Raw genomic sequence first — 21,424 nt, 5'->3', positions numbered from 1 at the left:
GTATTTCTTCGTAATTAAACGTATTTCTTCCATGATGTCACAGGTCCGGGGAGCAGCCTGGTCAGCAGCTTCGTGGAGGGGGTCCAAGCCCGCACCTACAAGCCCTTGCTGGCCCGGCCCCGGTGCGAGGGGCTGGAGGCTCGGATCGAGCACTTCGTGCGGAGGGGCCGCATCGACCCCCCCCGGGGGCCGGGGGTGCCCGGGGACCAGGAGCCCCCCGAGGGCAAGCGGGGCAGCAGCACAGCCCCCGAGCAGCCGCCCAAGAGGGTCTGCGTGGACACCGAGTGACGGGACGCCTCGGCACTTCTTTTTATTACTGTTATTGGGAAAAGAAAGCGCGTTTCTTCGGTGCTGTTTTTTTATAAATCTCAAGAAATCTCTTGTAGCAGTGCTGTGTCCTACCCTGGGAGGGGAGGGAAGGAGGGAGGCGCAGCACCGTCAACTCGCAGCGGGGCAGCAAAGTGAGGCTTGCTGAGGTTACACTGGGTTATTCTGGGTTACTGGGCTGGCCCCCCACCCCTGTCGCCCCCGGTACCTCCGGCCCGGCCGCGCTTCCTGCGCCGCTCCCGCCGCTCCGTTACGGGCCGCAACCGCTGTCGCCGTTTAAACACCCCCGCCCCGCTGCCATTGGGCAGCGCGGCTGTCACTCAGCTTACTGCCCCTCCCCATTGGACAGGCCCTCCAAGGCGCCGCCGCCATTGGCCGGCGGGGGCACGCGGGGAAGCGGGCAGGAAGATGGCGGCGGCGGGCGGAGCGGCGCGGCAGTGTTGGCGGCGGGGCGGTGCGGGGCTGGCCCGGGCGGTGCGCGGCCTCAGCGGGAGCGTGCGGGAGGCCGAAGGGCTGCGAGCGGAGGAGCTGGCGGAGCGGCTGAGGAGCAGCGCGGGGCAGCGGCGAGAGGTGAGCGGGGAGCGGCCGGCTGGGCCTTAGGGGCTGGACTACAACTCCCGACGTGCCCCGCGCGGGCCGTCCCGGGAGCGGGCTCGGGCGGTGCGTCCCGGGATGGAGCGGGGGAAAGGACCTTAAAGACCATCTCATCCCACCGCCTGCAGTGGGCAGGGACACCTTCCGCTAGACCAGGGTGTTCCAAGCCTGTCTAGCCTGGCCTTGGACACTTCCAGGGATGGGGCAGCCACAGCTTCTCTGGACAACCTGTGCCAGGGCCTCACCACCCTTACAGCCAGGAATTCCTTACCAATATCCCGTCTAACCCTGCCCTCGGGCAGTGGGAAGCCATTCTCCCTTGTGCTGTCCCTTGAGGCCCTTGTCCAATGTCCCTCTCCAGCTCTCCTGGAGCCCCTTTAGGCTCCAGGACTCTCAGGTCTCCCTGGACTCTCCCGTTTTCCAGGTGAACCCCCCCAGTTCTCCCACCCTGGCTCCAGAGCAGAGGAGCTCCAGCCCTTGGAGCTTCTCTGTGGCCTCCTCTGGACTCACTCCAGCAGCTCCACATTATTCCTGTGCTGTGATCCCAGGGCTGGAGGCGGCTCTGCAGATGGGGTCTCACCTGAGGGGACAGAGGGGCAGAATCCCCCCCTTCCCTGCTGCCCACGCTGTGGGATCAGCCCAGGGCACATGGACAGGGCATGTCCAGCCTCACCCACCAGCACTCCCAAGTCGTTCCCCCCAGAGCTGCTCTCCATCCCTTCATCGCAGCCTGGATCGATCCCAGGAGTTGCCCCAGCCCAGGAGCAGCACCAGCACTTGGGTTTGTTGAACCCCATGAGGTTCCCATGGGCCACTGCTTGAGCTCGTCCAGATCCCTCTGGATGCCACCCTGTCCCTCAGGCATGACACAGGCGCACACAGAAGGCGAGTGAGTTGCTAGAGGTTCCACTGGAGCTCTGTGTGAAAGCCAAGAGCTGTTTTTGCCCTGCTGAGCATCTTGTTCTCTCCTCAGATCCCCAAGGATCCAGCACAGCGACAGCTCCGGGAACTCACCACGCTGAGCCAGCAGCTGCAGCGGGTTCACCCCAACGTCCTGGCCAAGATCCTCAAGCAGGAAACCGTGGTGATCAACAAACCCTATGGGCTCCCTGTGCATGGTGAGGGAGAGGGGGGAGTGGAAATGGCTCTGTGGTGCTGACAGGATCCTCTGTCTCTGTCCTCCCTGTGCTGGGGTTTCTCTTACCAGGGAGGGTTCCTGGGGGTTGATTACTGTCAGATCTCAGCCTTCCCCTCCCCAGGATACCTTGGGGGTGGTTTAGGGTGCATGGGGAGGTGACCACTCCCCTCACTGCCCTGCTGTGGGTCACACAGGTGGCCCTGGCATCAAGAACTGCATCGCTGATGTGCTGCCCATTTTGGCCAAGATGCTGGAGAACATGAGAGCTGAGCCCCTCCACCTCTGCCACCGGCTGGACAAGGAGACCACGGGTGTCATGGTGCTGGCACGGAACAGGGAGACAGCGGACAAGGTCCGGCTGCTCTTCAAAACCCGTCAGGTGGAGAAGATCTACTGGTAGGAAGGGTTTGGGTGGAGAAGGGGCTGCGAAGGGGGTTTGAGGAAGGGGCGAGGGGACAGTCCTCAGGATGTGGGGGCAGCAGCGTTTTATAGGGCTGCGTGGTGGGAGAGGCCTGAGGGGAGGGTTCCCTTCCTGCAGGAGTGAGACCTCACAGATTTGTGCTTTCCCTGCCTAGGGCAATTGTCCTGGGGGACCCAGACCCTGCTGAGGGCATCGTGGAGATCCCCATCGTGGAGAAGGAGGTGCAAAGCCACCAGTCGCACTTCAAGGTGAGCCCATTCCAGCCCGGTACCCCTGGCACTCCCTCCTGCCTCCCCTGGCTCACCCTCTCCCTGCCCTTCAGATGACATTGGCTCCCAACTACCGCCTGTGTCCGGAGGATGGGAAGGTGGTGAAAACCCGCAGGAACCGGAGCGCCGAGAGCGCGGTGACGCGGTACCGCCGGCTGGCCGGCGCCTCCGCCTGCTCGCTGCTGGAGCTCCAGCCCATCACCGGTGAGGGGGCCAGGAGCAGCACGGGGAAGTGGCAGCTCATCGTTAGACATGACTGGAATCCTTTCTGGGACAAGGCTCTGGGAATAAGCCCCACTGGGGCGATGGTTTGCTGCTGAGCTGCCGGCAATTTTGGCATAGCCTTGCCCAGCACTGAGGATGGTGGGTGGGAGGTGAGGCCTGGCACGGCTGGATGTCACTTTTCTCCTCTTTCTGTTTTCTCCTCAGGGGTGAAGCACCAGATCCGTGTTCACTTGGCCTATGGCTTGGGGTGCCCCATCCTGGGGGATCACAAATACTCACATTGGAGCAAGCTGGCACCCCAGGTAGGGCAGATCTTGCACTGGATCCAGCCCCTTGTGTCCCCCAGCTCCCTGTGGGCCAGGGATTTCGTGTCCCAGCTGAAGAGCTGGGGTTTTGAAGGGACGTTTTCATTCTTGCTGCAGAAGCTTCCTGTGCTCACCTTGAGGAGGCTGAAGCTGCAGCAGAGCAAGGCTCGGCACCTGCCCCTGCACCTGCACGCCCACCGGCTCTGCCTGCCCTTGGGCCAGCCCATAGACCTCGTCTGCAAACCACCCCACTTCTTCCAAAAAACGCTGAAGAAGCTGGAGCTGGACATTGCTAAGGACTGATGAGGAGTGGGACCGGTTATCTCCTCATGTCCAGCACGTGGCAGTGGCTGTGCCCACCTTGGAGCCAGCAGCAGGGTGATGCCTACGGTCTGTAGGCTGGTGTTGCTGGATTCAGAGCAGGTGCCTGCGTGTGCTTCTGGCACAGGAAAGCAGCTGGGCACACTGAAGAGCCTCTAGTTTAGACAAACGAGGCTGGATGGACATTGGGCTCTGCCTGATCCATGTTTTGGACTTGTCTCCGAGCAATAAAAGCTCCGGTTCCCTCGAGGGAAGGTGTTGTGTGTCTCTGTGCTCAGGCTGGGTGGGACTCAGTCCCTGGGCAGGTTTGAGCACACCTGGGTGCAACCTCTCCTGAATTGGAACCATCAGTTTTCCCTTTAGAGCTGTTTAGCTCAGATTTGGAAAGTCCCTTCATTGGAAAATCCATCGAAAGTGCGATTTGGCAGTGACTGTGGAGTTTTTTCACTGCTGAGAGACTGCATGGGGAGTTCCTTGGCTTGGCTGGGCTGAGCAGCTCCAGGACTGCCCCTGCTCTGTGCTGCCAGCAGTGTTAGCATGGATTTCTGGGCACTGACTGTGCTCCTGGGAGAAACTGCTCTGTCCCACCGCCCCTTCCAGTTACCCCATCCCTTGTTTCTAGATCCTCTTATTGGGATCTCTTGCCCTTGGGAGCTTTTCTTGGAGCCTCGAGAGGGAGGCCAGAGGGATTGACAATCTGGGGAATTGCAGCTGATGTTCTGCCTCAAAATTGCCTTGTTTTGTGACTCCTGGCCTGTGCCAGGACCTTAAGGTGGGGCAGCAGGTCCCCTCTAGCTGGTTTGGGTGCTGGAAAGGATTCTTTGTACCCCACGGGGCCACTGTGTATCTGGGACTTCTCCCTGGGGGAGTGCCCTGTCCCCTGCTTTCCCACTGAAAATAGCCAGGCACCCCCGTGCCCTCAGGCCACGGCACCAGAAATCCCTCAGCTGATGAGAGAGTGGTGTAAAACCGCGGGGAGCCGGGAATGGCCACAGCCGGGCGGGAACCCTGCCGGGGAGGAATGCTGTCGAGGAGGAACTCTGCCTCCCCAGCCCGCTGCCGTGGCTGCTGGGGTGGGATTTTCTATTTCTATTTGTGAAAAGGCTTCCCCTGTAATTACAGGGCGATTTAACGCCCTGTCTGAGCTGTCCTTCGCAGCCATCGGACGCAGTGCTCGGCAGGGACTCCTCAGCTCGGCCAACTCCCTCCTGAGCCGGTCACACCTCAGGCAACACCAGAGCTGCCAGGCACCAGCAGCACTTGCCAGCGTCTCCTCTTCCTCGCTTCAAAATGTCCCTCTCGCACACGGCTGCCGAGTACATGCTCTCCGACGCTCTGCTCCCGGATCCCGGCAGTTCCCGAGCCAAGGGCCTGCGGCTGGAGCTGCCGAGCGATCGCCTGCTGAAGTTTGTCACTGTGGGGCTGCCCCTCTGCCTTGTCTCGCTGGCCTTTGCCCGGGAGTTCTCTGCCGGTGAGTCGCAGCTTTTCCAAAGGGATCTTTGGGCTGAGGGCAATCGCCGGCGGGGGTTTGGTTGTCACGGCAAACCCCTCGTGTTCGTGCTGATGTCGTGATCCAAGACAGAGCAGCCTGGAAGTCCTGTTTTAGGAGCTGTTCTGCGTCATGGGTGTTTATTGATTGTTTTTAATGGATCACTGTTCACTGGGAAAGCCCGGGAACAGCCATGCTAGGCTGTTCAATGCGCCCCAGGAGCAGCGCTGAATCGATGCCCAGCCTCAGCTGCTCGTGCCCAGCACCTTCGGGCGCCGTGGGGTTGTTTAGGAGGAGGGTGCTGGCAGCACAGAGGGATGCATTGATGGTGTGTCATGGCTAAATCTGGCCTCGGCCAACATTCTGCTGCTTCCCCTGGGGATTTGGTTTTACTTCAGTCTGGCTGGTCTCTAATTCCCGGCACCGTGTACACACCACTGTGCACAAAGGGTTTGTGTTTGGGAAGAGATGGAAAAGTCCTTGCTGGAAATGCAGCAGTGAGGAAAAGCAGCTCCAAAATGACCATGAAAAAGGCTTTTTTAATTCAAAGCGATGCCTTAGATGTAATCACCCTCCTGGCTTTGGAATGCTCCTCCACCCTCCATGGCTGAGGTTCACTCCCCTCCTCCTCCTCACCCCAGGCTCCCAGATCAGCTGCTTCTCTCCCACCAACTTCACGGGGAAGCAGTCTGCCTACGCCGACACGGCTTGCTGGGACTCCCTCATCCACCACGGCTTCGATGCCGAGGGACACGCTGTCACCAAGTCCCTCTGGGCTCTCAAGGTAGGGTCAAAGTCACGTCTGGGTGCCCCCAAATGCCACCTGGGTGCACACTCCGCACCCTCAACGCCCTCTCATCCCCTTTGCCCAGGTCTTCCCCTACTCGCTGCTGGTGGTGGCGGTGCTGATGTACCTGCCGTACCTGCTGTGGCGTTACGCCGCCGCCCCCGCCCTGCACTCCGACCTGCTCTTCATCATCGACGAGCTGGATAAATCCTACAACCGCTCGGTGCGCCTGGTGCAGCACATGAGGAAGGTCCAGCAGGCCAGTGCCGAGCCAGAGCAATTCTGGGAGGAGTACGAGAGGTGAGGCCCTGCTGGGTCACTGTGGCCCTTGGAGTCCCTCCTCGGGGTGTTGTGGCTGTGGCTGTTCCAGGATGGACTTGGGTGAAGCAGTGAGGTTTGGGGGGTGGCTCTCACTCCCACTGTGTCCCTCTGCCCACAGGGCCCGCCGGGAGAGGTATTTTGAGTTCCCATTGCTGGAGCGGTACCTGACCTGCAAGCAGCACGCCCACGCCCTGACGTTCATCTACATCCTAAGGAACCTTCTGCTGCTCCTGTTCCTGGCTGCCACCTGCCTCTACCTGGTCTTCCTCCACCTCAACATCTTCTTTCAGGATGAGTTCAGCTGCTCCATCAAAACAGGGCTGCTCCAGGCAGAGCCCCACATCCCCCCACTCATCCCCTGCAAGTTGGTCTTCTTCTCCATCTTCCAGCTCATCAGCCTCTCAGTCGGCAGCGTCTACATCCTCCTTATCCCCGTCGTCATCTACAATGCCCTGCAGCTCTGCCAGTGGGACAAGGGGCTGCTCTCCGTCTACGAGATGCTGCCTGCCTTCGACCTGCTCAGCCGCAGGATGCTCACCTGCCCCCTCAACGACCTCAACGTCATCCTCCTCTTCCTCCGCGCCAACATCTCCGAGCTGACCTCCTTCGGCCGCCTCAACGCCGTCAGCGCCCTGAGGGAAACCACGGCCAACAAGGAGGACATCGACACCGTCATCGATTTCATGACGCTGCTGGCCGGGCTGGAGACCACCAAGCCCAAGCACCACGTTTGCACCCCCGAGGCCGAGGGTGGCACAGCCCTCTCCAATGGCACGGCCCTAGGTAGGCTCTTTGGGTAGAGACAACTTCCCTCTTCTTCTTGGTTCCTACACTGCCAGATCCCACCTCGGGAATGGGGCTGGATCCGTCCACCGCTGCCCTAAACCCTTTGCCAAGACATTGAGGTGTTTGGGGGGTAGTTGGGGGGCTGCTGGGGGTCACCGTGAGGGCTGACAGCTCTGGGAGAGGGTTCTGGCAGCTGGGATGTAACGTTACTGCAATCCCAGGCGTGGGCAGGAGTTGCTATAGGAACAGCAAGCAGAGAGCTTGCCACTTAAATCCAAGCTCTGGGCAAACTGCAGGGCCACGAGGGTCCCTGTTTTTGGCAGCTCAGCCTGCTGGAGTGGGATTGGGAGCTTTAAATCATGGGGGGCTGATACCAAGGATGCCGTGCCTGCTCCCTTCTCCCGTTTGCATGGCACTGGTGGGCACAGTGGGGCTGTGTGCAGAGAGGGAGCCAGGCTCCAAGGGAGAGCCACATCCCTGGGGCTTGCACTGCTCCCTCTCCCATGTGCTTTGGGTTCTGGGGAGGTGGGTGCCTCCTTTGGGATCTCACAGGGATCCCCGGTGCCCATGGCAGTGGTTTCCAGGCTGTGTAAGGCAGCCCATCCCTGCAGGCAGGAGCTGGGAGGCCTGGGCTCCGTTCCTGGCCCTGAACACACAGTCTGAGCTGTGGTTTAAAAAAACCACCCAGACTGAGCTGGATTTCACATCCTCGTTGCCATGGCAACCACAGGGCCAGCACACCTGGCTCATGGGCCAGTCACACGCTGCTGGAGAAAGCCCAGCTCCCAGTGTGCCATCACCCTGTTAAATAACTGCCTGCTCTTCCTGCCCTGTCTAGGACCGAAACCTGGAGTGGAAATGACAGGAAAACCCTCCCGGGACTCACTCGGCTCTGCCTGATCCAGGAGCAGGCAGGGATCCTGCGATCCCAGGATCCACTTTGATCCACATCCTTCTTTCCAGCATCGCTTGAGTGCATTACCCTGGTTCTAACAGCTGTGATGTGGCAGCTGGGCTGAGCCCACCTGCTTTTCCTGCAGCTGGGCTTTCCCTTCTTATGTATGTTTTTCCAGAAAAATAGGGTTAAACAATCAATGTTTTGCACAGAACCTCTTGGGTTCTCTTATTCCGAGCACTGGGTGCCACAATGTGCCTCTTCCACACAAATTTCCCTGCTGTTACAGCAGGAGGGGGAGGATGGAGGAATAAAGGGTACTCCTCTGAAGGAAAAAAGGATCCAGGAATAAAATAAGCTGGTTTATTAACTATTTACTATTTATTGTTTATTAACAGAGGGAGGTAGAAGGCACTCACACCCTTCACAGCTCCCTCTCCTAGCCCAGCCTTAGTCTTTGGCTGTGGGTTTTTGGCAGAGCTCCTCTCTCCCCACTCTACCCTGCAGCTGGAAGCTGATCCCTGGATCCCACAAGCACCCTGCTGTGGGGGTGAGCAGTCCATGCCCTGAGAAATGGGGTGTCCTGGGGAGCCAGGACCAGCTCCACGGGCAGAGGGAGAAGCAGTGAGAGGTTTGGCTCCCATCAGTGTGTCCTACTGCTTCTCTTAAAATCATTTTTCATAAATTTAATTGTAAATTGGCTTTTTTTTTTCCCCCCGCAGCCTTGGCTTGAAGCCAAAGAGGAGCTGGAAAGTTGTTTAATTAGTAGGACAGTAATCGAGCCCATTGCCTCCCAGGATTGGAAAGGGACCCAGAAGCCTGAGCTCCCTCCTCTCCCCTAAATCCCTCAGGAGAACCCAGAGCCAGGGAGGAGAAGCAGCTCCCTCTCTCCATCGGTGCTGCCTGTGGGGAGGGTGTCCAGCAGGAAGGGGGGTGCAGGCAGCCCCTGGGGGTTGTAGAGGGGGCAGGACTGGTACTCACAGGGCCACTCGGCCCAGGCGTAGCGCAGGCCCAGCACCAGAGTCCCACAGCCACCCAGGGCCAGTGTCACCGTGCGGGACCCCACGGCCACCACCGGTGCCGGCAGCCACCGGCACGGGGACGCCTGGCTGGAGCAGCACACCTGGGGAGGGGAGAAACCCTCATCAGCGTGGCTTTCCCCTCTCCCAGCCCCTCGGGGAGGATTTCCTACCCCTCACCTCGAATGACCGTGCGTCCCTCTGACGGCAGATGAGCTCCTGGCTGTAGGTGACGTTCAGCAGCCCCCTGGTCACCTCCAGGACGGCCCGGGTGGGATACGGCCCCTGGAAAACCAGGTCTTTGTCCCCGTAGGCCACAGCCCTGGCGCCCAGCAGCAGCCGGTGTGCCACGTTCTGCTTGTCCCGAGGGTGGATGCTGCCAAGGAAGAGGAAGGAGATGGGGTTGGTACCCAAAAGCTTCATCCCTACACCCTCACCCCGGCCCGGGACTCGCCTGCCGTAGGGAGAGTGCTCATCGCCCAGATCCATGGCTACGGCCATGAAGGTGCCGGGCATCCTGGCATTGGGAACAACCCCCAGGTCGGCTGTTTGGTGCCAGCGGAGCCGGGCAAAGCTGTCGTCGGGGCTCTCACGGCGGTAGGTGGACAGCTGCAAGGCAGGGGAAGAACAGAGGAGTGGCTTAGCCATCACTCCCAAAAATGGCCATTCTGGCCCCTGCCCAGGATTCAGCACCCAGCAGGACCTGCCCGTGTTTACAGCATCCTCTCCCTGCTGCCAGCTTGGATGTGGCCTCCAGTCTGGGAAAGGGTGGGTAAAACCTTCCTGGACAACCCCATGGGGGTCCTGTCTCTCACGCCCCCAACCTGCACGAAGCCGAAGGGGAGGAGTGGGTCCGTCTGTCCGGCTGATCCAGCGTGGAAAGCGCGGCGCCAGTCGGCGATGAGTGCAGGGAAGGTGCAGTTGTACTGGTCCGTGTGCAGGAAGGCATTGGCCTCACCTGTCCCACAGAGAGAAGGGTCGGTAAGAGCCCCGTGGGATAGCAGGGGCTGCTGAACCCCAGGGGGATGGAAACAGGCTCACCCTGGTACCAAGCGATGCCCCGCAGGGTCATGTTGAGCAGCGGGTGGATCATGGCGTTCCAGAGCACGGATGGTGTTTGTGGGCCGGAGAGATGCCAGTGTGGGGAGGTGCTGGAAGACAGAGCTGAGCTTAAAGGGATTGCAAAGCACAAGGGGAGCTTAAAGCAAGCACTGTGCCAAAGGGGAGCTCTGGGGGCCTCATCTTCCCCCTCCACCCACCTAGATTTGCCCTATGCTCTTGGCATGGGAAGGGATTTTATCCAGAGGGGGACAAACGACGCACAGAGGGGACAGCAGGAGAGGAGGTGGGGTGGGAAGGGATGCGGATACTCCCCAAAAGCAGTGTGGTGCAAGGCAAGAGGTGTTTCCACAGCACCTTCTCTCACCTCCCCGTGTCCTCCAGAAGCCCACACGCCTGCAGAGCCTGGCGGGAGGACCAGGCCTCGATGGGTGTTCCCCCCCAGGCCGCCTCCACCAGCCCGACAGGGGACCCCAGAGCCTCGTACAGGGAGCGCCCCAACAGCCAGCACACGGCCGAGAAGTAGGTGAAATTCCCGTGGCCCAGGTTTTCTGCTCAAGAAACAGTGGGCTGCAAGGGGAAAAAGGAGGGGGAAAGCCGTTTCCAGGCTTTCTTTTGGAGGCACGTTGCACTCACCAGCCGTGGGGATGGACCATGGCAAGGCAATCCGCTCCAGGTCCTCCAGCTCCACGTCGGAGCGGGCGGGCGCCGCGGCAAAGATGCGGACGTAGGGATAGCGAGCGGCGGCGGCGAGTTCCTGGCTGGCGTTGGCCACCTGGGGAAGGGGAGGGAGCGTGCGAGGTGCTTCCCTGCCTGATCCCTGCCTGATCCCTACCTGATCCTGCCTGATCCATGCCGTGGGGCCTTACCTGCAGGACTGTCATTGCCATGTTGCTCTGCCCACTGCAAAGCCACACGTCCCCAAAGTAGATGTCCCGCAGTGTCACGTTCTCTGAGCCCTGCTCGGCCGTCAGTGCGTAGGGACCACCCTGATCCATCGGGTCCAGGACAGTTGTCCATGTCCCAGAAGGTCCTGAAGGAAGAGGATGGTGCTTAGCTTCTACCAGCCCTATAAAGATCTCAAGACCTTCACAGGGATATTGGATGAGCGGCCAACAACCAGTGGGGATGGACAAGCTTCCCCACCACAAAGCTAGGCTGGGGAAATGGATTTTGGAAGCTCTCTGCCATCAGAGGGTCTTTCCTCCTGGAGGAATTTAGGGGTTAAAAAAGAAAATCCAGAAAACAAATGTGTGTCAGAGCAGAAGCTGCTGGGAGGAACCGGGACTACAGGAGCAGCTTGGTGTGTGTGACACCGAGATGTCTCTGGCTAATTTTAGAGGTGCCGAATTGAGGCATGAAGATATTCTGCTGGAGCTTAGCATGGATTTTTGGGCCAGATCCTGCAGATCTCCTGGAATCATTGCTCTCCTATAAGACATCTCCAGGCTCTCCAGCTTGTGGAGGTGCCCTTGGGTAGCAGTTTTACCCCCTCAAAGGTGATGAGCAGCCCCCCAACTCTCTAAGCAGGGAAGCAGCTGGGATTTGAGGTGCTCCTGAGCCCTCTCAGCCCCCAGGAAGTCTCTGCCTGCACGGGCGACATCCTTCAGGGCTTAGAGATCCCAAGAGGGCACAGATAGAAAAAGAAGCCAGGAGTGCTCTGGAGATTCCCCAGAGATGGTTTTGATGGGGAGAGGAGCTGGATCCCCCTCTCCCCTCGGCAGCCTCGCCGCTCGGCTCCAGCCTGTGCGGTGCCACCCACTCCAGCGGCAGCTCGGCTCCCGCTGGGCGCCCACGGGATCTGCTGCTGGGAACCAAAGTGAGCAAAGGCTGGTGCTGGCAGGGATGGCTGAACCCCCCCAGATCTCCTGCAGAGGGGAAAGCATGATGTGGAGAAGTCACCATCGCCTCTGCACCCCCAGAAGACAAACCCGGGGTGGTGACAAACCCCACTGGCTGCTCCGGTTTGGGCTCGGACGAGCTCCTCGGCCACCACAACCAACGGCCCCCAGTCCTTGGTGAGGGGCCAGGACTGACCTTTAACCTGTGCTGTTTTCTTCATGATGACAAGGCCCTCAGTCCCCGAGAGAGTCACGGTCACCACAGCCCCCGGCTCCCCGTGGCCCCACACCACGGCCCCCGCCGGCTCCCTCTGCAGCACCATGTGGTCGCCGTAGTAGGAGGCAAAGCTGAGCATCCCCCCTGGAATCACCAGACAGGGCAAACATCAGCTCCAAGAAGAAAACAGCCTCTTAAATATTTCCTCTTAAACACAGATTATATGAGAATCCGCTCAATTTACAGCTTCCTGGACAGCTGTAAGTGGTTAAAATCACCCCAGAGATGAGGAAGCGACAGGATTTGAAGTCCCCAGGAGAGAATTCATCTCCCAAAGCACAGAGAGTGTGTTACATCTTGTGTTATACAGATTTAGACACAGATTTTGGTAAAAATTCCTCTAATAACAGCATGGGAGCGTCTCTGCCAGCCCAGCCTTGCTGATAGATATGTTCTGATGTATTTTTCCCTTGGGAAAAAAGTTTGGCAAGGGTGGGATGGGAAACACCAGGCATGTGGCACTGGCAAAGACACCTTCAGCAGGGAGGGAAGCAGAGGGCTAAGCCCTGGCAGCCCCAAAAGCTCCATTTTTGGGGCGTGAAAAGAAAATCATGTTTGAAAAGGGCTTGGGGCAATGTTTGAGGGGCAATTTGGGGCAGGGATCCCAGCTGGAGCTCACGGAGCCCCATCTCCTCCGCAGCCCATCCCAGGCTGGGGTTTAAGCAAGGAACAGAATTCCTCAGCCCCCCGGGAATCAGCTGCGTCGCCGGTCCCGCTGCCTCCTGCCACGAGGCTCCGGGAAGAACGAGTTATATAAAAAACAAGTCGGAGGAGAAAAAAAAAGAAAAAAAAATTAGAACTGAGACGCCAGGGAAGTGAGTGGAGGCTATAAAAAGCAGCTGGGAGGAGGGAAGGGAGGAGGGAAGGGAGGAAAGCCCACGAGACACGGCCGAGGAGCCGCATGTGGCTCCCACCTTACGTAAAGCACCGTCCCACGGCGGCAGCTCCGGGCCAAGGGCACCGGGGAGGGGGTGCGGCGTGAACGGTGTCAAAGTGGGGCCCAGAGGGTGCAAAGGGCGTCGAACTGGGGCTCTGGGAGTGCACCGGGCACTGAAACAGCGCTTGGGGGTGCAAAGGGTGTCAAAGAGGGGCTGGGGGGCCGGCAAGGGCATCAAAGCTGGGCTAAGCAGGGGTGCCAAAGGCATGGAAGAGCGGCTGGGAGGGCACCAGAGGGGGGCTCGGGGTGGCGGCAAAGTCACCGAAGGGGGTCTGGGGGTGCACTGGGCGTCAAAGCGGGGCTGGGGGGGTGCCAAGGTCCCCGAAGCGAGGCTCGGGGGGTGTGCAATGGGCACCAAAGCTGGCCCGGGGGGGGAGGTTAGGAAACGCCAAGGGCATGGAGGCCGGAATGCTGGGGTGCCAAAGTGCCCCGAAGTGGGGTTCGGGGGGGTTCCGCTGCAGGGGCTGCCCGCGGGGCTGGGAGGGGGGCGGAGGGTGAACCCCCCCAGCCCTTTACCTGCCGCCGCCGGAGCCTGAGCCAGCAGCGCCAGCAGCACCAGCAGCGCCCACGCCGCCATCCCGGGGGCACGACGGGCTGTGAGGGCGCCGGTGCCCCCCGGTACCCCCCGGTGGCCCCGGACCCTCCGGTGGCCCCGGACCCTCCGGTGGCCCCGCCCCTCGCCCCGCCCCGAGGGCGGGGCCACCGCATAGGGGGCGTGGCCTGTGTGCGGTTGCCAAGCGACGGCGTCCGCACCCACGGCCTGAGGCGGCGTCGCGGCCCGGGCCGGGTCTGACAGCAGAGGCCGAGGGAGGAAACTGGGAGCGCGGGGGGACCCGAGGGACCCAGGCGGGCACTGGGGACACTGTGGGGACACCGAGGGGACATCGGGGGGACATCGGGGGGACATCGGGGGGACATCGTGGGGACATCGGGGGCCTCCCCGCGCTCGCCCCCCCACCCTCCCCGTGCCCTGCGCGCTGCGCGTGCGCAGAGGGGATCGCCCCCTAGCGGCGGCGCTGCCCCCCTTCCTCAGCGCTCCCCGCACCCCCTCGGCCCGCGGGTTCGAGTCCCGGCGCTGCCCGGTGGCACCGGGGGCTGCGGGCTGGGGTTAATCCCGGGTTGTTTTGCCGCAGGGAGTCCAGGAGAGCGGCCATGTCCGTCCCCTTCTCCACCACCAGCGTGAGGGTGCCTGCCGGCTTCCAGAACCTGCTGGAGGGGCTGGTGCGGGAAGTGCTGCGGGAGCAGCCCGGAAACGTGGTGGCCTTTGCGGCTCAGCACTTCCAAAGGCTGCTGGAGCAGAGAGAGGGTGAGTGGCCCGGCCCAGCACCCATCCCCACACTGCCCCACGCTGCACTGCCTGCCCAGCCTGTGTGGCATCACGCCTGCCCCACGTGCCCATCACCAGAGTGTCAGTCCTGCCCCACGTGCCCATCATCAGGCCTCTCCTGAGGCCCAGCACCCACGGCATCACACCTGCCCCATGTGCCCATCACCCATGGCGTTGTGCCTGCCCCAAATGTCCATTTCCTGTGGCATCAGGCCTTCCATTTGTGCCCATCACCCGTGTTGTTGTGCCTGCCCATGTGCCCATCAAGCCTCCTCTTTCCCCAGCTGGTGCTGTTGACCCGGTGGCGTGGGGAGCCCTGCTGGAGGACCACCGCCTCACCTGGCCCCCTTCCCAGGTAGGAAGGCCACTCTCCCTTCCAGGCCCCTCCAGAGAAATCCGGGTGCCGAGGGCTGCACTGGCTCCCTGCCCCCACCCCATTCCCACCGCCCTTGTCCCGTACCACCTAAATTTCCCACTTTTCTTCCAGGAACCAAAGGAGGCCAAGGACACGGGGGCAGCACCAGGGGGAGCAGAGAGTACCCAGGGCACCGACACGCCGTGATTCCACCTCAAAATGCCCAGAGAGACACCCAGGGTGTGCACGTTCCCATAACCCTCATGAACCAGGACACCTCCCCAGGGACACGACCCCAGTGCTTGCCCCAAATATCCCATTTCCTACCATCCGACCCCAAAACCAAAAAAAACCCTTGATCCCACCCTGGCTCCTGCCCTTCTCCTGAGTGCTCCCATCCCACCCCTGCGGCGCTGTTTTAATGAGGACTTTTATTAATGAGGTCCTGACCATTATTAGCGCTGCTCACCTGAGATTTCTCCCCAAAAACTCCCGGGTTTGGGGCTGAGCTGAGCACGGGTTGATATTTTTAGCCTCTATATTTAGGCCCCTGCATCCCTGGAGGTTGGAAGAAACTTAATAACATCCCGGCGTGAAGAAACGATGTGACATTGCTCCTCTCCTACCCACCTCCAAGAGCTCAGATGCCTCTGTGGAATTTTGGGGTGCGTGCAGGGCTCCCCTAGTCTCACTCCAACCGGTGAACTTCACGTTTTCCCACCTGAAGTGGTTCCAAAATCCCCCCCCCCCCGCAATTAGTGATGGGGTTTGTGTTCTATTTTTGGGGGTGGTCTGAGCCCCCCATCCGTGCTCACCCTGTTTTTCCCCCCTCTTCCCTGTTTTCTCCGGCCGTACGCGGCGCTCGCCCACGGCACGGGGCACCATGGCAGCTCCCCTGGGAAAAACAGGAAGGAGGGATGAGGAAAAAAAGCTGGCGGGGACCCCGTGCCGGGGCTGATGCCAACCAGCTACGCCTTGACCCCCACTCCGGCACCGCCTCGCCGGCTGCCGGCTCCTGCTTCGGCAGCCGGCAACGCTGCCCGCCCAGGGCATCTTTCCAGCATCCAATTCCCATTTTGTTTTTAAGGATTCTTTCCTTTTTATTTTTTTTTTAAAGGATTTTTTAACACCTCAGTGCCAACCATCTCAAACCACAGCGGCGGGATGTTCCCGGCAGGTCTTGCCCAGCTGCGGTTTCCCGTCCTCCTCCCCTCCCGAAATCTGAGTTGTTCCCTCTGGAATTCATGTTTTGGAGGTGCTGGAGCACCTGGAAAAGCATCACCCGGATGAAGGGGCCCGGGGAGGAAAAATGCAGAGCCTGGAATGGGCTCAAACCCCGCCGTTAATGATTAGAAATGTTCTGGCATTTCACGTCCCTCCTCCGCAGCCGCAGCCTGCGGGAGACGGCGGCGCTCGGTGGCTCTGCCAGGACCGGGGGGCCACGGCTGGAGCGGATTTTGGGGACTAATTGAGGGACTAATCCTAATTTTGGGGCTAACTTCCCAGATCCTTGATGGATGAATCACCCCAAAAACCCTTCCCGCTTCGCTCCCCCAAACGCGCTGTCTCCTCTGATCGGAGCAGGCAGCGATGGACCTGCACGGTCTAAGAAAACAGGGAAAAGGATCCCAGAAGAGCTGCCGAGGCTTCTTCTGGAAGCTGGAGCGGGGTTTTCTGGAGCAGAGCTATTCCCCACACGCCCAGCCACGCTGGTGGGAAGAGGTGGCGGTGGAAAAGCGTCTCCAGCAGGGAGAGTAGGGTGCCAACAGCTGGTGGAAGAATTGAGGGATGCTTGGGAGCATGTCCTGGAGGGGGATTTGTGTGCCTGGGTGATGCAAGGTGGGGGTGACCCCCATCAGCCTCCAAGTGTGGGTCACGATGGGGGGCAGGGGTGGGATGTTCCTGGGGTGAGATGGAATGGGATGGAGTGGGATGGGGAGTGGGATGTCTGGGTGTTCTGGGGAGCTTGGGGTGTCAGGGCACAAGGGGTGCCACCACCTGCATCCATCTGGAATGGCCCTGGGGACAGAGATGGAGATGGGATGGGAAAGGGACAGGGCTAAGGATAGGGACAGGGATGAGGGTGATGATGGGGATGGGGAAAGGGATGGGGATGGGGACAGAAATGATGGGGTTGAAGCTGGAAATCGGGACAGCGATGGGGATTTATGAGGGGGATGGGGACAAGAATGATGATGGGGACAAGAATGGAGATGGTGACAAGAATCGAATCGGGATGGGGACAGGGGAGGGGACAGGAATGGAGATGGAGACAGAGGAGGGGACAAGGAATGGGGATGGAGATCATGACAGGGATGGTGATGGAGATGGGGACAGGCAAAATGGTGGGGATGGAGAAGGTGATGGAGGTGATGGGGATGAGGTCAGGGATGGGGACAGGGTTGGTGACAGCAGCGGTGACAGTGGCAGGAACAGTGACAGTGATGTCAGTGGGACAGGGACGAGATGATGGCAAAGAGGAAGGTCAGTGCCACCAGGCCCCCAAGAACAACGACCCCAGGGTGAGCAAACCCACCCTGGGAGCACTGGCTGTGCTGGGCTGTGCGGGTGGGCCGGGGGTGCTGGTGCCCGTCTGGGGGGGCCACGCCGTGTTTTGGGGGCCGGCCGGAGCGGCATCGGCGCCGAGCCCACGGGCGACTTATGCAGTTGCTTAGCAACTCCCAAACCCGGATTAGAGGAGAGCGAGGCGGGCGATGGGGGGGCTGCAGGCTGCAGCCCCCCGCATTGCCCTGGAGGTCCCTCCTCTTTCCTGGGCTGCCCCGGCTCACCCTGCCAGTCCCAGCACCTCAGCGCGGTCTGAGGCTGGAAGCAGGGTCTGCAGGCAGCACCAAGGGCCAGGAGAGCAGCTGGAGGTGCAGCTCTGGTTGGAGAGCACCCCAAATGTGGGGGTTTGGATACTCCTGTGAGTGGGGAAGGGACCCTAGACCCCAAGAGTGGAGCCCACTCCTCTGTGTGGAGCCTGGAGTTGGGCACATCACCCCTGGGCTTAAGGGGATGCTCGCTGGGACGTGGTGTCCCACCATGCCCACCCTTCCTCACCATTTTCATCCTCGCCATCCTCATCCACACTCTTCTTTGGGACCAAGTCCTAAGTAGGTCAAGAACGATTTTCCCCCTGTGCAAACGAACCCGGGGGGGGCAAAACCTCCCTCCAGCATCACTGCGGGCCAAGTGTCCCCCTCAAAAAATGCACACGTAGCCCCCATTTACTGCAGCTTTGTCCCCTCTCTCAAAAAAACCCCCCAAAAACCCTCCACGCCGAGGGCGAGCCCCGTCAGATCTTGGCTCGCGTCCTCCGCATGTGATGTTGTGTTCCACGAAACTCCGAGGCGAGCTGCCGGCTCCTTTAAGTGTTAGGAGGGAGTTGGAGGCTGCGAAATAAAATTGGAGGAGGGAAAAAAAAAAAAAAAAAAAAAAATAAGACACCCCCCCTTTTCCCCCCCAAAAGCCTGGCAGGGGTGTCGGGCTGATAGGCTCGCCCGGAGGAAAGCGCATTACGTAGGCAAGCGGCTCCGCTCAACTTGCCACCTGCGCCGGGAGAGCTGCCGGGGAAGCGAGATCCTGCCGGAGCCCCTCGCCCGCCGCTGGCCGCCCACCCGCCCTCCGCCATGGACTGCTGCAATGTAGGTCCCCCCTTCCCCCTCTCCCCCCCACCCAGCACCCGCTTTTCCGCCTTTAATCCGTTATTAGTGGTGAGGTCCGGGGGCGGCCGAGGGGGTTTGGGGTGGCGGGGGCAGGGGGTGCGATGGGTGCTGCACCCAGGAGCTCGAACAACTCCACGTCTCCCCCCGACCCCAGCGCTGCTGCAGCCCCCCAGGCCCATCTCCCCCCAGCCCCCCCGCCCCAAACCCCCCTCCTGCTTCGCACCAGTTCAGGGTTCATCCCGCCGGGGCCACAGCACGGTCAGCATCCTGCGTCCCACAGCCCGCTCGGGAAAATCACCCCCGTCCCCAAATCCAGCTTTTTTTTTAAGCTTTTTCTTCCCCCTCCTCCACCCCCTAAATTACTGTCCAGGTGGGATCGGGGGTTGCCTGTGGATGAAGGGATCAACTGGAGCTGCACCCCTGGCTCCTCACCCGAGGGTGAGCTCCCCTTGCTGCTGGCCGGCTCGGGGAGCTGATCCGGCACAAACCCACATCCTTTTCCCCCTCTCTCCTTGTTTTCCCTGACTTTTCCTGCCCCTCTCCCCCTTTCTTCCCCCTTTTCCTCTTTTTTTTTTCCCCTTTCCACACTTTTTCCCCCTCTTTCCCCCCTCCTGCTCAGGTGGCAGCACCGGGAAAAGCCCCCATCCCTCCTCCTGGGCACCTCCAAACAGGCAAAACCCACCCTGGGTATAGGATTTCTCCTCTCTGGATATGGAATTTCTCCCCGACATATAGGATTTTTCCCTCATATATAGGATTTCTCCCTCTGAATATAGGATTTCTCCCCTAGATACAAGTTTTCATTCCCTGTGTAGAGGTTTTTATCCCATGGATATGGTATTTGTCCCCTGAATATGGGATTTCTGCCCTGAATATAGGGTTCCTCCACCTATATAAAAGATTCCTCCAACTAGACATAGGATTTCTCCTGTGGATTTAGGATATGTCCCCCTGGATATGTTTTTTTTCCCCTGAATATAGGATGTCTCCCCTGGATATGGTTGTTTTTTTCTCCTGAATATACATCTCCCCCACCTATATATAGGATTTCTCAACCTGGATATAGGTTTTCACCACCTGTATGTAGGATTTCTCCCCTGAATATAGGATCTCTCCCCTGGGTATAGGAAATTCCCCCGCATATATAGGTTTCCTCCACCTGTATATGGTATTTCTCCCCTGGATGCAGCATTTCCTCTCTCTGAATATAAGATTTCACCCTTGGATATAGGATTTCTCCCATGGATATAGGATTTTTCCCATGGATATAGGATATTTTTCGCTGTATATAGGTTTTCTCCCCCGACTGTAGGATTCCCTCCCCCGGATATAGTATTTCTTCCCTGGATATAGGTTTCTTCCCCTGTATATAGGATTTCTTCCCTGGATATAGGATTTCCTCCCTCTGGATATAGGATTTCTCCCCTGGATATAGGATTTCTCCCCTGGATATGGCTTCCCTCTCCTCCTCCCATATATAGGATTTCTCTCCTGAATGGAAGATTTCTTTCCTAGCTATAGGATTTCCTTCTCCTGGCTATAGGATTTCTCCCCTGGCTATAGGATTTCTCCTCTGGCTATAACATTTCCACCCTGGACATATCACTTCCACCTTGGAGCCGTCACTTGAGCCGCTGCTCCTTTGCTCCCCTCACCTTTGGCAATGGTAAAACAACCTGAGCAACTCTGTGGAGCCGTGGCCGCTCTCCGGCAGGATGAACACCCTCCCCCCTCCCAAAATCTACAGCTTCCAAATAGCCCCCCCCCAAAAAAACTCCTTTAAGTACTTTTGAGCCCCTCTGGGGGGACAAAAAAGCTTCACTCCCTGCCCAGCATCCAAGGCTGGCTCATTTCCAGCTCATTTCTTTTTCCTGTGGTTTTTTTTTTCCCTCTTGGTCTCGGTGCTGCGTCCAACTGCTCCAGTGGGATGTGGCAGGAGGGGACTGGGCTGTAGTGATGTATCCCTGGGGGGGCTTTTCCTCCCCTCGAGCATCAATCCCTTCCCAAATTTCCCGGTGTTTTCAACCAAAGCCCTGGGGAGGGATACAGGAGGATGCAACAGGTTGCGAGGGAAGGGGAAACTGAGGCACGACCAGCTTGGTTTGTGCAGCGCGGCCCCCCCACCCTGCAAAAAATCCCCCCCAGAGCCCATCCTCTGCTCCCTGTGTCAGAACCCCCAGGAATCAGGATCAACCTGGCTGGGGTCTGGCTTCTTGCAGCTGGGTGGCCCAGGGTGGGATTTAGGGGTGGGCAGGGGGTGAAGCACTTTCCCTTGCTGCACCTTCGGTTGCAAAGCCCCCAAGGCTCCTGCAAGAGACCCCGATTTTTAGCAAACTCCCTTATTTTTAGCAAAGGACCCTCATTTTTAACAAATAGACCTAATTTTTAGGAATCCCCCCCCCCTAATTTTTAGCACAGGGGCTAATTGAGGACCTTCTGGAATGGATCCCTTTGGGGAGGGGGATGCCCTGTTTGAGGTCCCACCAGCTGTAACCCTCGCCTTGCCACCGCCAGGAGGGAGCCTGCACAAAGCTGGACGAGGACATCCTGGACATCCCTTTGGACGATCCCGATGCCAACGCGGCGGCCGCCAAGATCCAGGCTAGTTTCCGTGGCCATATGACCCGCAAGAAGATCAAAGGGGGAGAAATCGATCGGAAAACCAAGGACGCCGAGTGCGCCAACAGCACCCGCGGCGGCGACCTCCGCAACGGAGACTAGGTACGGTCCCAAAGCCCGCTTCCGCCCCCCAGAACGGGACCACTCGACAAGGATGCCGCTCTGAGCATCCTTTGCTGTGTTGATTTGGGATGGAGCATCCTTCCCCATGCTGATACGGGATGGAGCATCCTTCTCTGCACAGTTTTGGGATGGAGCATCCTTCCCCATGCAGATATGGGATGGAGCATCCTTCCCCATGCTGATTTGGGATGGAGCATCCTTCCCCATGCAGATATGGGATGGAGCATCCTTCCCCATGCTGATACGGGATGGAGCATCCTTCCCCATGCAGATATGGGATGGAGCATCCTTCCCCATGCTGATACGGGATGGAGCATCCTTCCC

The 21,424-nt window shown here is 59.5% G+C and overlaps 7 protein-coding genes across 15 annotated transcripts in view; 5 read left to right on the top strand and 2 right to left on the bottom strand.

Annotated features, from left to right (window-relative positions):
* Positions 1–480, top strand: part of PUS3 (pseudouridylate synthase 3) — a 14,820-nt gene extending 14,340 nt beyond the window's left edge. For 2 of the 3 annotated variants that reach the window (XM_017809659.1, XM_017809658.1), the window contains exon 5: positions 44–288. In XM_017809659.1, coding sequence (XP_017665148.1) covers positions 44–288 — 245 coding nt within the window. Of the gene's footprint in view, positions 1–43 lie in introns of all 3 variants that reach the window. The other variant, XM_017809660.1, reaches the window with a different exon arrangement.
* HYLS1 (HYLS1, centriolar and ciliogenesis associated) overlaps positions 1–653 on the bottom strand; it is a 6,047-nt gene extending 5,394 nt beyond the window's left edge. The window contains exon 1 of the mRNA XM_017809665.1: positions 536–653. The gene's annotated coding sequence lies outside the window, so the exon portion shown is untranslated. The remainder of the gene's footprint in view (positions 1–535) is intronic.
* Positions 654–735: 82 nt separating this feature from the next.
* On the top strand, positions 736–3,849 carry RPUSD4 (RNA pseudouridylate synthase domain containing 4). The gene is made up of 7 exons (XM_017809451.1): positions 736–897; positions 1,895–2,039; positions 2,254–2,455; positions 2,635–2,728; positions 2,803–2,953; positions 3,179–3,276; positions 3,397–3,849. The coding sequence occupies exons 1-7, from the start codon at positions 736–738 to the stop codon at positions 3,580–3,582; spliced, it is 1,038 nt and encodes a 345-aa protein (XP_017664940.1). The 3' UTR covers positions 3,583–3,849.
* Positions 3,850–4,855: 1,006 nt separating this feature from the next.
* On the top strand, positions 4,856–8,364 carry PANX3 (pannexin 3). The gene is made up of 5 exons (XM_017809661.1): positions 4,856–5,071; positions 5,731–5,873; positions 5,962–6,176; positions 6,316–6,980; positions 7,822–8,364. Exons 1-5 carry the CDS (start codon positions 4,891–4,893, stop codon positions 7,881–7,883), a joined length of 1,266 nt encoding a protein of 421 aa, XP_017665150.1. The 5' UTR covers positions 4,856–4,890; the 3' UTR covers positions 7,884–8,364.
* Positions 8,365–8,597: 233 nt separating this feature from the next.
* SIAE (sialic acid acetylesterase) lies at positions 8,598–13,640 on the bottom strand. The gene is made up of 10 exons (XM_017809656.1): positions 13,528–13,640; positions 11,994–12,158; positions 10,826–10,989; positions 10,593–10,731; positions 10,324–10,507; positions 9,939–10,048; positions 9,722–9,855; positions 9,352–9,506; positions 9,078–9,273; positions 8,598–9,001 (listed from the first exon to the last, which is right to left on the bottom strand). Exons 1-10 carry the CDS (start codon positions 13,586–13,588, stop codon positions 8,726–8,728), a joined length of 1,584 nt encoding a protein of 527 aa, XP_017665145.1. The 5' UTR covers positions 13,589–13,640; the 3' UTR covers positions 8,598–8,725.
* On the top strand, positions 13,368–15,290 carry SPA17 (sperm autoantigenic protein 17). Of its 5 annotated transcripts, none has more exons than XM_017809671.1 (4): positions 13,368–13,388; positions 14,145–14,317; positions 14,623–14,693; positions 14,826–15,290. In XM_017809671.1, exons 2-4 carry the CDS (start codon positions 14,164–14,166, stop codon positions 14,898–14,900), a joined length of 300 nt encoding a protein of 99 aa, XP_017665160.1. In that variant the 5' UTR covers positions 13,368–13,388; positions 14,145–14,163; the 3' UTR covers positions 14,901–15,290. The 5 variants fall into 5 exon arrangements, with proteins under 5 accessions (XP_017665160.1, XP_017665156.1, XP_017665157.1 ...); XM_017809667.1 differs by lacking the exon at positions 13,368–13,388 and adding an exon at positions 13,714–13,798; XM_017809668.1 differs by lacking the exon at positions 13,368–13,388 and adding an exon at positions 13,722–13,822 and having other exon boundaries at positions 14,149–14,317.
* Positions 15,291–18,130: 2,840 nt separating this feature from the next.
* NRGN (neurogranin) overlaps positions 18,131–21,424 on the top strand; it is a 7,125-nt gene continuing 3,831 nt past the window's right edge. For all 3 annotated transcript variants that reach the window (XR_001873961.1, XR_001873960.1, XM_017809672.1), the window contains exons 1-2: positions 18,131–18,337; positions 20,873–21,079. Coding sequence is in view for 1 of the 3 variants with exons in the window: in XM_017809672.1 (XP_017665161.1) it covers positions 18,323–18,337; positions 20,873–21,079 (222 nt within the window). In the remaining 2 variants the exon portion in view is untranslated. The remainder of the gene's footprint in view (positions 18,338–20,872; positions 21,080–21,424) is intronic.

The sequence above is a fragment of the Lepidothrix coronata genome, unplaced genomic scaffold (genome assembly GCF_001604755.1).
Source record: "Lepidothrix coronata isolate B3197 unplaced genomic scaffold, Lepidothrix_coronata-1.0 Scaffold27, whole genome shotgun sequence".
NCBI classification, from domain to species: Eukaryota; Metazoa; Chordata; class Aves; order Passeriformes; family Pipridae; genus Lepidothrix; species Lepidothrix coronata.
The sequence above is the reverse complement of the archived record's forward strand: the minus strand, read 5'-3'. Positions and strand labels throughout refer to the sequence as shown.